The sequence below is a fragment of the Carettochelys insculpta genome, chromosome 14 (assembly GCF_033958435.1).
Source record: "Carettochelys insculpta isolate YL-2023 chromosome 14, ASM3395843v1, whole genome shotgun sequence".
Lineage (NCBI taxonomy): Eukaryota > Metazoa > Chordata > Testudines > Carettochelyidae > Carettochelys > Carettochelys insculpta.
Genome location: NC_134150.1, coordinates 1,859,997 through 1,872,454, shown reverse-complemented (window position 1 = coordinate 1,872,454; position 12,458 = coordinate 1,859,997). Strand labels below are relative to the sequence as shown.

General features: G+C 46.2%; 1 protein-coding gene across 2 annotated transcripts in view; it reads right to left on the bottom strand.

Moving 5' to 3' along the window:
* SF3B3 (splicing factor 3b subunit 3) overlaps positions 1-12,458 on the bottom strand; it is a 45,255-nt gene that overhangs the window by 13,132 nt on the left and 19,665 nt on the right. For both annotated transcript variants that reach the window (XM_075008449.1, XM_075008448.1), the window contains exons 12-18: positions 10,262-10,413; positions 9,612-9,767; positions 8,972-9,127; positions 6,775-6,918; positions 5,924-6,046; positions 4,230-4,384; positions 38-212 (exon numbers count right to left, since the gene is read on the bottom strand). In XM_075008449.1, coding sequence (XP_074864550.1) covers positions 38-212; positions 4,230-4,384; positions 5,924-6,046; positions 6,775-6,918; positions 8,972-9,127; positions 9,612-9,767; positions 10,262-10,413 — 1,061 coding nt within the window. The remainder of the gene's footprint in view (positions 1-37; positions 213-4,229; positions 4,385-5,923; positions 6,047-6,774; positions 6,919-8,971; positions 9,128-9,611; positions 9,768-10,261; positions 10,414-12,458) is intronic.

Sequence of the window (12,458 nt, the reverse complement as noted above, 5' to 3'; positions counted from 1 at the left end):
ACCCGGAAGGAGCGTCACTATGAGCTACTTCGATTACCTCTGCCATCTGCTGCTTCCTCTGGGCCTTTGTGGCCTCGGTGTAAGCATTGTGGTCTGTCTCAATGATGATCAGGTTGCTGCTCTCAGGATGAATGACGAACTTTCTGGGGGTGTACTGCAGCGGGAAGGCAACCTGGTTGAAGACTGCCCCCAGCTTCTCCAACGCCAAAATCCTGCATGGACAGAGCAAGGCTACATGTGTATACCAACCCCCAATGCAAACAGCTCTCCACAGAAAGTGAGCTGAAGGCAGAGCTCCAGGCTACCAACTCATGAAACATTGTACAGGCCAGCTGCTGCTCCCTCAGCAGCCATAACAGATGGATGAGAACTAACTCCTCTTTTCCAACCCCGCTTCCTTCAGAGCACAGAGTTCTCAAGAGCGCTGCTAGACCGGAGCTACGTGAGAGCTGAGCAACAAACTAGTGGGTCATCTCCTGGCAAAGGCCTGGAAGCCTCAGAGGAAGATGAATGCTCCTGCCTCCAAGACATAGGGCCAGCTGTGCAGCCCTGCATGCAGGGAAAAACAGAACTTTCTCTGTAATCCCTTACAGATGATCCTGCTACTCTGATGCCATTGAGGACCCCATTCTGCAACTTGGGAAACCGAGATAAAGGGAAGGGCCGAGACTGGTCTCTCAGTGGGTGAACTAAGCACAGAATTCCCGTCCCCTCTGATTCCTACTTCCCTGTTTCAACTATGAGACCATGTTATGCCTACATCAGAGACGACAGAATGAGTTGGTTATTAAAAGCTTTTTGCAGATGATGCTGTTGTGCAGAGACAGTCATATTTTCTGACAAGGGGGAAAAAAGATGCACAAATGCAATAAGAGAATCCTGAGAATATGGCATCTGAATCTAAAGGTTGTTTGGAGGCAACAGCTGGCCCAAAAAGTGCCTCTGATGAAAACAAGGTTAGTCACAAGACAAGAAAAATGGCTAGTCTTTCTGCAGCTTGAATAAGGATCAGCCCTTTCAGAATGGTTCCTTTAAAAAAAGGGTTGAATGCTCTAACATGCTAAAAAGGACAGACAAGAGCGTGCCTGTTTGTAGTTATACAAAGCAGAGCTCTCAAACTTACACTTCCCCTGTATTTTCCTAATTACTCTCCCCACCCAGCCCCAAGCTAAGGCACGAAGAGGCAACACAAAAACATGGTCCTGCCTTTGATTTACAAGTCAACAGCTGGTTCCACTTCCTCCAGAGTAGCCTTTTCAATTCACAACACGCTCTCTCTTCTCAGAGTTGTAGATGTGTTGGTCTGTAACGTCCCAAACAACAAGCAGCCCTGTGGCACTTTAGACGCTAACACGTTTATTAGGTCATGAGCTTTTGTGAGTAAGATCACCGGATTTTACAGCATACGGTACTATTACAACAGATCACCCACAGAACGTCCCGTGCACAGAAAACAAATTCCTTCTCTGTCCTGATAAAGACCAGGACAATTTTTAAATTTGTTTGCAGGTGAATTCCTTTTCGTTTGCTATAAAATTAATCCAACAGCACAGCAGTTCATGGAGCACTAATAGACCTTTTTGGTGGTGCACAGAACGAGGTATTTTAGGAACCAAGTGATGAGAGACTGAGGAAAGATGAGAAAATGTTTGGCTTTGGTTAGTGCGAACAATGTTTCGGAACAAAACCACAGTGGTGAGCTAGAGGTGGAGTTGCATCTTCCAAGCAGAAGTCTACAAAATGAAAATGCTGATCCTGCTGTGCATCATCATCCCAGATCAGTGGTGGAGGAGCTTTCAGGCACTTGGCTGGACATTTTGTTGGAGTGCTTTTATTTCTAGTATGTGCCACCATCTCTACTATACGACACACCTCAGACGCCTGAGCCAGACATGAAATATGGCAAATAAATACTGATGCTGCCATACATTTATTCGTTTCCCCAGGGCACTGTTACCCAAAGAATCTAGGCTGGCCGCTGCAGTATTTCTACATAGCGAAAGATCTGCACATGCTGGCTCACCTGAGCTAACTCGAATCCAGCTAACCACAACGATGAAGATGGCACAGCGTGGGTTTCAAACCAGGTTGTACAAACCTAGCATAAAGCCTGAGCAGACGTTCAGCTTCTGCTGCCTTCACTGCTACTGTTACCCGCTGCTAGGCGGATTTAAGCTAGCCCAGGGGGTAGCCTATGCACAGCTCTGGCTGGGTAGATCTAGCCTTCACATTTAGTAATTCATTGTTTTTTCTAAATGCACAAATGAGCCACAACATGAACAAAGCCAAACCCCAAACTGAAGTGCTCTGAAAGCTGCTGGATAAACTATCAGACCTGCTGAAAAGGGCAGCACAGCTAATCCACAGAATGGGCAGGTGTCATCCCATGCAGCATGTCCAGTGATGAAATCCAGCAGAGCCACTCAATGTGCCCTTCAGTCAGTCAATCCCACTGCAGCTCAGCTGGATTTATCCAAACTCCCTTATTCCAAAATTCATCACGGGCTTTTCCACTTACAGGCTGTCCAGCCTTTTTCCCTTCACTTAGAGGCAAGAGAGTCAGACCCACTGCAAATAATGTTTCTCAGGTGCAAACCTGATGAAATACAAGCACTGTCCTTTCTGTATGCAGGGGACAAGTTCCTGTACTAAATATTTGCACTGTGCATTCTTCTGCATCTTCAAATCACCAGTTGCTCAGTCTGTTTTTGTTCCCATTGGTCTAACAAGTTATGGACCTTCAGGACCTTAACACAATACCAAAATCTTGAGGAGAGCAAACTGGACACTAAGAACAAATGTCTGAAACACACACAGCAGCACAACCTTGCTAACCAAATACTGCTCTGCTACTAAAATTCCTCCGTGATTCTATTTGTTCCAATGTGGTTATCTTCCAGCTCACCTTAACACAGTGCAGGATAAGCCCAGAAGGTGCTTTCAGACTTAAGCAGTCTTATGGCCCACACTGATAAATCTACCATCTAATCTAAACAAGGAAACTAATCGACTACAGTACACATGGAGAAAGGAACAGAGTTAAAGACAATGTTACTTGGTAGTTCTATTTAGCTCTCCTAGGACAAAAGGAAGCGGTTACTACCTTTTTCCACTCTCACACATCTGCCCCCAAAACTTCTCCCATGGGATTATATTATGTGGCTCTTTGCTTAAATAAATTCAGAATTTTACTGAACAAAGTACACCTAAACACAAGGCCCATGTTATTCCATGACCCAAAAACCCAAGAGCAGAAGTACAAAACACTATAAAAGAATTCCTTTTACAAATGAACCACAAATTGCATTTGATAAGCTACCAGCTGACAGGTATTGATGGAATGGATTTTAAAATGTATTAACAGTAATAAGAGTTAGTGAGCTAGCTCCAAAGTTGAAAATTATCCCAACTATTACATGCTGAACCTTTCTAATCCTGTTATCCAGCAACACCCATAGTCCAGCATGATTTTAGTTAGCTGGATGACCACTTATCGTGGATGTGGCCAAGTTTCTTGTGATCCCATCAAGTTTGTTTCCAACCATGAGTCCTGGCTCTCAATGTTTCTGTTATTTAGTTGTAATTTACCCCTAAATATCTCTTAAGAGCGCAGTAAGCAGCAGAAACAGTGGTAATGTTGCTAGACAATACTGACATCCTGTGGTCTGGCAAACTCTTGTGTGGCACCAGTCAGATCCTGCGGGTGATGGACTAGAGAAGTTCAACCTGTACAAACATGGAACAACCCTGCCCCATGGGAAGGCCCTGGATTACTAATCTTGGTATGAGAAGAATTAGGAACATTCAGACAGTTCAATAAACCAAACATCTGGAGCAAAACTGATCTCTAGTCATGACTTGAAACTCTAAATGGGGCTGGTCAAAACATTCAAAGTGATAGAGTGGTGAAATATTTGAATGAATGAATTATGCAGCAAAGGCTAGGGCAAAGCTCAAAGGCCTTTTGATCCCAGGGAGTGGGATTTTTGCTGCAAATTCTCCCAAACTCAAACCAGCTTGGTGCAAAACTGTCAGCTGATGAATACCAAGAAATGTTTCTGCAGTCAGAGAGAGGGGTTTAGGGAGAAGCAAAGAGCATTTTTTGTACAGGCATCATACCGGGAGATCCCAAAAAACTAAAACATCTTCCTTTCATCTCAGAGCTGCCAATGCCCCTGCCCTGGTTCAGGAGCACAAGAGTTTCATCAACACTTACTGTTGGAACTTACCTCAGTGTGTTTGTGGAGATAGCAACAATGCCCTCAGGACACTGCTCAGAAGCAAAGCCAGATGCAAATTCTAGAGTCTCATAGGACAGGGGGGTTAGATGAAAGCGGGATTGATAAGAATAACTCAGCCATGAGCGACTGGACATGGCCAGCACCTGGAGAAGGAAGAGAGACCGTGAATTCACCACTCTGGACAGAAAGGAAAGTTAACTCCCTACAGCATTAATCAGAGTATGCTCCTTCCAGCAATTAGCCACTGGAATATCCAATCAATCACACTGGGCACAATTTTACTCCAAGCAGCAAAGTGAGCAAAACCACCAACTTTCCAGGGAGCAAGCTCACTGCTTAGACATCACAGATTGCAAGGGCAGTGTCATGGAAACCTGGTCCCAAACAGCTTTGGAAAATCCAATTTTTCTCCACAGAAGCCATGATCAACAAAAAACTTCCACCACTTTTCTTTTTAAACAACTCTGTCTTCCAAGGAATGCAGCTTTCTTTAAACCAGCTTGCAAGCTGAATACTGCAGTATTGTACTAGGGCATGAACTGGTCTCTCTCCAATCAATAAAAGAGGAATGCAGAAAGCAAACAAGCAGCATAAAAAGTGCAAAGTAAATGAAAACTCACTGAACTTTAAGCTAAAGGGTTATTTACAGCTCAATCACCAGTAATTTGAAGCTGACCATGATTTTGGCTGGGCAGCCAGAGGGAATTATACTAAATAATGCATGTTAGATTCAAGGGGTGGCACTCGAGATCAACGCAAAGGGGAACACAAGAGATGGGCCTTTAAACAGAAAACATATTGCTTTATTTTCATATATCTCTTTCAAGAATCTTCCAAGAGCTTTATACGTATCAGTGAACTAAGCCTCAAACCTTCCACAAGAGCGGTTATCCCCAGGAAGGGACTGTGTAAACAAGATTATGACACTTACGCAGTACCACAGCCTAGCAGAATCCAGACCCCATGATCCAATCCCCTCCACTGCCACTGCTAACTAAGCACCTTTCAGTTCAGAGGGGTGATCCAAAACCAGGTCAACCGGGGGAGGGGGAGCTGCTTTCCCAGTGCCACAGCAGAAAGACAGTAAATATGTTCCTAAAGGACTGGCTCCGCATTTCCAAAGCCAGCAAATACTCTGCTTCAGCCACAGATGGCTAAGCAGCTGACTAGCCCCTGAGTATACAGCTCCAGCCCTCTTAACGCGGGGCGGGGCGGGACGAAACCAAAACAAATCCCACTACACCTCAGGCAGGCAAAGACTGTATGGATGCCCACACATGGCTGTTTCAGCATTCATGTCTGGGCGGAAGTCAGAGCATTAAAAAGTTCCTAATGGAATCTGCTTACAACCTTGACAAATACAGCAGAGGAGTGGCCCGTAAGTCAGCCCAGTCACCATTCAAAGAGGGCAACAGATGGAAGAGGAGGCAGACAAGCACTGCAGGGCTTCTGATCTTAAGAAACAAGGAGAGGCTGACGCCGACAAGCTGTTTGTCATCATACACGAGCTACGTCCCAAGCAGCTCTGGAACAAAGGCACCCTGCTCCTCTCCTTCCCAGTAAGCTAGTCTGATCATGCACCAGGGGGTTCGTTCTCTCCCCTACCCACCACCGAGGGAAGCTGCATACTGCGCACTGTGACAAATATTAATACTACACCCGTGGCATCTTGCTTTACTTACCGCCTCTTGGCCTTGCATTCGGACTCTGAAGAGTTTCACAGGGCGTGAGCCAAGGTACCTGGTTCTGGTATCAGACAGATCTCCAGTGACTGGATCCAAGACAGTTCGCAGCAGTACACCGTTCTTTTATTTAGGAGACACAGAAAACTCATGTTTGTGATCTCAGGCAATGAATACTGCCCAAGGCAGTAACGAGAGAAGATGCAGTTTTCTGAGCACAGTGCTTTTACAGTTCCTCTCACCCAACCCTCTTCCCCAGTGATCAAAGAGTTTACAGACTGACAGCAAACAAGAAGCTTGGTTAAAGATCCCGGCTTGGACTATTTGAGAGAAGCTGGCTAGTTTCACCTCAGGAAAGTATATCAAAATACTTGTCACAAGATAACACGGACTTAGCACCCTTGGTGCAAGAGACGATGACGGGCAGTAGTCCTTGCGGCCAAGGGCCTGCTGCATCTGTGTGCCAGTCACAGAGGGCTATCTGCACAGCTGCCCTGGGGCTTTTCATGGAGGGACCAGCTTCTTTATAAAATCGCCCGCTTTTCAAAAAAGGGAGCCAAAGCACACACAATGCATGATTTGTGTGCTAGGCTGGGCTTCAGAAGATGTGCTGTCCCTTGATCAGTGGGCGTATTCACCAAAAAACTAAGTACTTACAGGAACTTGGCTTAACAGCTGGAGCAACTGGGGAATTCCAGACCAGGCTCATACAGAGGGGATTCATTACATGACCTAGCAGACCTTTATGTCCACAATGAAAGTCTAATAGTGCTGCTGTGAACATTTAATAAAGTCTTTCAGGTTGAATGAATCTCAGAAGGGCTCACGGCAACCAAACATATACTCCTCACCTGTAATCCAATGTTCAGGTATAGGAAGCCAATGGAGCCCCGCTCTCCCAGTTCATCCTGTTTTTCTGTCCCACCCATCTCCACGATACACAGGGATTCTGGCTGTGCAGGGAGGGCCTGCATACTCAAGGGCTGTAAGCAATCCTGGAGGAGACAGAAGGGGATACTAGCATGCACTTGCCACTAGGTTCGTAGCTAAGGAGACTAAACATTGTACTTCAAAATTTGTAAACACAAGAATTGTGAATCCATCCACTTCCGCTCCTGGCTTTCCTCATATGTTTCATTTGCACTAGAGCAGCCTGGCACAACAGCTAGCCGTCCTAAACTACAGTGCAACTAAACGGTGAGCCTCCCTAACTAGAGGCTGGCTGCCTAACAGAAGCGTTCAGGAGTGTTGGACAAAGTTAGCAGCCAGTTCAGGCACAAAAATCTATGGGTGTAATATGTACCATGGAAAGGGTGATGCAAAGCCAAGTCCACGTTAAGTGTCCACTAAAAAAAAGGTGGCTGTCTGTGCCCCAGGCAGATGGGAGAGTAGAATTCTGCAAGGAGACCATCAGCAGCCATGCTTGAGAAACCAAAAGACTGTGCCTACTGGAAATGGAGACAGTTCATGATGCAGGCAGGGAGTAGCCTCTTAAGCCTTTACATCCTACTTACTGCGGGCCGGAAGGGGCAGCTTGGAGGGGGAATCTGCCACAGGTTCAAAATCAAAGGCTGCACTTAGTCCTTGTTCAGCAGGGGGATAAAATGTGCTCCAATTTACCTATATCCTGTCAGTGGCTAAAAATTCTGGTTTGGTCTGAACCACCAAGCTTTATAAAGGACACTTCAGTGCTTAAGGAAGAGCTTTCACAGGCTGTGCTGGAAGAGGAGGTAGCTGGAGGAGAAGCAGGCTGTGCTAATTACAAAGGGAAGGACCATTCAGTTCCAAACTAGACAGCAAATGTACATAAATGCAGGAAGCCACAAACCTCTAATTGCTGCAGTCTTACAGTTCTGGACTATCATTAGCCGAGGAGACAGCAAGTACAAGCAGCATGTTATCAAAAGCACTAATCTCCTTCAATTCTTTCATTTTTTTCTCTTTTTCATTAGACACCATCTCAGACGACACATGATATTTAGTGCAAACAACAATCTCAATGGCAGAAGAGAAATGTATATAAGGGCACAGTAGCAAAGAATAATAAACTCTGATCTTGCCAGAGTGGGCAACAGCAGGGCAGCTGGGAGGCGTGCTTCACCTCCCAGCCAGAGGAAAACAACAGATGTGTTAGCTCAGCTAGAACTAACATCTAAACACAGCAGTGTGGCAGCAGTGGCAAGGAGGGATGGCCGGAGTCAGCTGCCTGAATAGGTATCCAGAAAGCCTGGCTGAAGTCTCTTTTCATGGACAGCCTGGGATGCCACGGCCACACTCGTTCTGAGGCACTAATGTGTGCATATCTACTTATACTGGTCATGACATCGCCCAGCTGCTGTGCAGGTGCACCCTAATCTTCTTTTCACAGAATGCCCAGCTAACTCTAGGCTCACTGAACCAAACAGCTCTTTTTCATGCACTTGGTACATCTAAACATGCGACAACCTGGCAACACGTTAGTACAGTTTACAGCAGATGCCCATAGGGAAGGTATTTTGGTATTGGTTCAGGGCATGTCTACATTATGCAGAAGATCGATCTTCCAGTGTTCAATTTCATGCATCTGCGAGGGACTCGCAAAATTGAACCATCTGGGGTCGGCAGCTGACCCTTGTACTCCTCAATATCACGAGGAGTAAGGGAGGCTGATGGGAGAGTTTCTGCCACCAACCTCCCTCAGTGAGGACGGCCAGGTAAGCCGACTGTAGCTAAGTCAATACTATTTATGTAACTACAGTAACTAGAATTGCTTATCTCCAATCATCTTCAATGTCTAGCGTAGACCTGGTCTCACTAACATGACACATCCCAATTCATTAAGAAGCATTCGTGGAATAAGAATATGGCAGAACAGGAAACATCCGCTTTAGGACTTATTCTGGGAACATACTCTGGCCTCAATTCTGCACGGAGCAAGACTAGATGATCTGAATAGCCCTTTCTGGTGTTGGATGTGCCAAAAGCTCTTAGGCCTACGTGTTTGAAGACTTCAGATCCCTCACAAACAACAAAGGATAAAGGAAAAAGCAAATCTCAGGAAGTGCTCACCGAAGGGTCCAGGGAAATAATTCTGACAGTGTTGTCCGCCAGCCCGACAGCAAGGAAGCGGGAACGCTGCTCCCCAGGAGGAACATTGGCCAAACTCATGCACACAACATCGGCCGACATCTCCTTCCTCTCCGTGTACTCATTCAGCTGTCCTGACTGAGAAGAAAGGCACAAAGGGATCGTCAACTAGGGGGTCGGTAAACTGTCCATAGGGCACAATCATGCACCTCAACGGTCACATACCGCTCAAGCCCAGACTCTGGGTTGCATGTGGAAGTCACCTAACATCTTCCACTTTCAACACTTCTCTATAACCTGGGTTTGGCCAGGACTACAAGCGGCAGAACACAAGACAAAAACTACAAGAACACACACCACTGCCAGCCTCAGCTCCAGAATTGGAAGGTTAGGTTAGGTTCTTCCATCAAAGACACATCTCTGAAGGCTTGTCCAACACTTGTATTACCTCACCCAATGTCATTCTATGGGCTCTGCAGGATTCTGCCCATGTCCCGTTCCAAAAGGCCTCTTCCCTACCAAATCCTATTCTATGGACATGCAGAGGCTCCATCCTCACTGAGCCAGTAACCCAGTCCCTGGTCCCTAAGCCAAAGCTGTCCACACTTTTAAATCCACGTACTGGGTCCATCTCAAAGTAGACTAATTCTCCTCCAGTCAGTGCTATCACCACTTGTCTCTGGTTCACAGCACACTTCACGATGGTCTTCTTTCCTGGTGTCTTCCACTCATTCACTCTTTTGTCTGCTCGGATGTGCCGGATGCCATCTGGATAAACCTAACGCACAAAAGAAAAAAAATGCAACTTACTCACCCATTGCGGGACCCACCCCCTTTGTTTTACTGACACAGGACCTTTAGTGACTCCTGACAGTGACTAGTATCATAGGCCATCCCAGGTATTTTGATTACAGACTTGTACAACAAAGCAACCTACAAACTGGAGACTAGTCTCCAGGTGGCTCGCAAAAGGGAACTTCTGAAAACTTCTGTGGGCACATGACTGGGAGCCAGTCACCCCCAAGATTTGACCAGCTCTGGAGGAACTGGGGCCAAGAGATTCCAGCGGATCCAACCTTGCTGATCAGAAGAACAAAGACACCTGAATAAAAGGGGCACATTCCCAGAAACCACCCCCACTGGCAAAGGTTGTAGAGCTTCTGCCAAAACCTTTCAGTAAGAACGTCAGGAATAGCAAAGAGCAGCTTGGTTCTCTGTACCAAGCAGAGAACAGTGACACAATGTGGCCAAGATATCTGTGGGTAGCCTTACCTGTACCAAAGCATCATCCCCCAACAACGAACAGGACAAAGTGGGGGTGGTACCCAGGAATCCAGAGTCGGTCACTTCTTCTACAGTCTCTCCGATAGATAGCACCAGGGTGGCGTTTACGAAGGACACGATAATATAGGCATCAAATTCGTCTGGTCAGGAAGACAGAGAGGGAAAAGGACTGCTGATTAGATACAACAAAAGTTAGAAGACTGTCAAATGACTAACAGCTACCCCTCAATACTATTCCAACAGTAGTTTCTTCATCCACTGGCAGCACTACACAAATGTTTGTTTCAGGAAACGCACAAGAGAATTAGCCAGCACAGTACATCACACCCTCTTAGGTTCCAGATCTAGCCCGTGACTGAGGTGATGGCTCAGAGCACAAAGTCAATTTCTGATATGCTGGATTCCGGCAGCCAATACCAATTAGAGCTGCTCTTTGACTGACAATAGGAGCGGTAGAAACCTTTAACACTATGCTTGGTCCACTCAACTCCAGAAATTTAATGGCACAATACAAGACCCACTGAAATCACTGGAAAGACTCTGCTTCAGTGATCCCATCCTAGACACCTTTCTGCCCCCAAACTGTTCTACTGACTTCACCGGGATTATTCACACGAATAAATGCTTCTAATGAACTCGGGCAGATGGAGTTATTTGGTATTAATGCAAAAGGAAGTTAGAAGAGAGATGACAGAAGAGGCCCTCTCGCTCCAACCAAGCCCAGGCATTGCTACACCACCTTACATTTATGTTCACCACCTGCTGCCAGGGGCTCTGGACAAGTACCTGCTCTCTCCAGAGCAGGGAAAGTGTTGCATTTGGTTCCCCCAGCACCATCCTCTTCCACTGGGTGTAGCTGCAGGCACAGTGCTTTGGAGGTGGATAAGCTACCCCATTCCCAGCCTCTGATAGTAGAAGTGCAGTCAGGAAGGAGAGGGTAGAGAGAAGAGGAAGCTCGTATGTGCTCCACCATCAGCTTTCCTCACAGTAGAAAACTAACAGGAAGTTTCCAAAAAATATATTAGAACAAAATTTGTCCGAGACTGAAATACAGATGTATAAATGGAAAACTGATCAATCCCATCGCGGAATGGAGCCAGGCGCTCTGAAGGAGAACCAAACTGTCCCAGGTAGACAACTCAGTTTCTGTACAGAGAGCTAACCCTGCTGGCATGAGCATGCCATTTCTAACAGATGACAAACCTGTTTCACTCAGCACCGTGTGAAATTTACAGACCTGTTTATCAGTGCCAGATAAGAACACAGAGTGAAGCATGTAAGAGAGTTTTCACTCGGTCCTGATTTTTTGTCCACTGATCAGAGCTTCCCATGATTAGCACGTGAATGGGAGATGGATAAATAGCAGGTCAATTCTTAAACGTGCAGTAAGAGTACAGAACACCCCACCCTTCTTAGATTTAATTCAGGATGCCAGCAAATGCGAGACAGTGACAGAGACTGGTCCTGAACACACTGCCAACCTACAGCTAAACCTTGTTATTTCTGAAGGTCAAACTGGGTTAGTTTAAGTGCTTCAGTAAGCAATCATCCCTCTCCTCATCTGTTTGGACAGATGCGTTACCAAACCTTTTGTATCATACTTGGGAGAGCAACATCTGTTACACGCAGCTTACAACATGCACGTGGTAAAACATTTTACTAATATCCAGCGTGTAAGGCCATAGCTTTGTGATTACCACAATGAAGGTCTTACGAAAATTAAAGCCAACCCATCCTGAACTGCAAGAGCAGTAGTATCAATTGCTAGACAAATTCGTGGCCCGGGGGGGGGCGGGGTTGTAGGTCCATTGATGGCTATTAGCCAGGAAGGGTAGGAATGGTGTCCCTCCCTAGCCTCTGTTCGCCCGAAGCTAGGAATGGGCAACTGCATGATGATTCCCTGTTCTGTTCGTTCCCTCTGGTGCATCTGCCATTGGCCACTGTTAGAAGAGAAGATGTTGGCTAGATGGACCTTTGGTCTGACCCAATATGGCTGTTCTTATGTTCAGTTACTAACCTACTAGGGGACTAATGCCCAGATCCTGAAACACGACCCGTGGAGGAGGACCCCTGCAGTGCAGTCAGCGAGACTCCAAGGGTATGTAAATAAATCCCCACTGGCACAAATCAGATGTCCAGATCAGACCCTATTGATGGAATTCTTCGCCAGTGAAGAGCAAAGGGG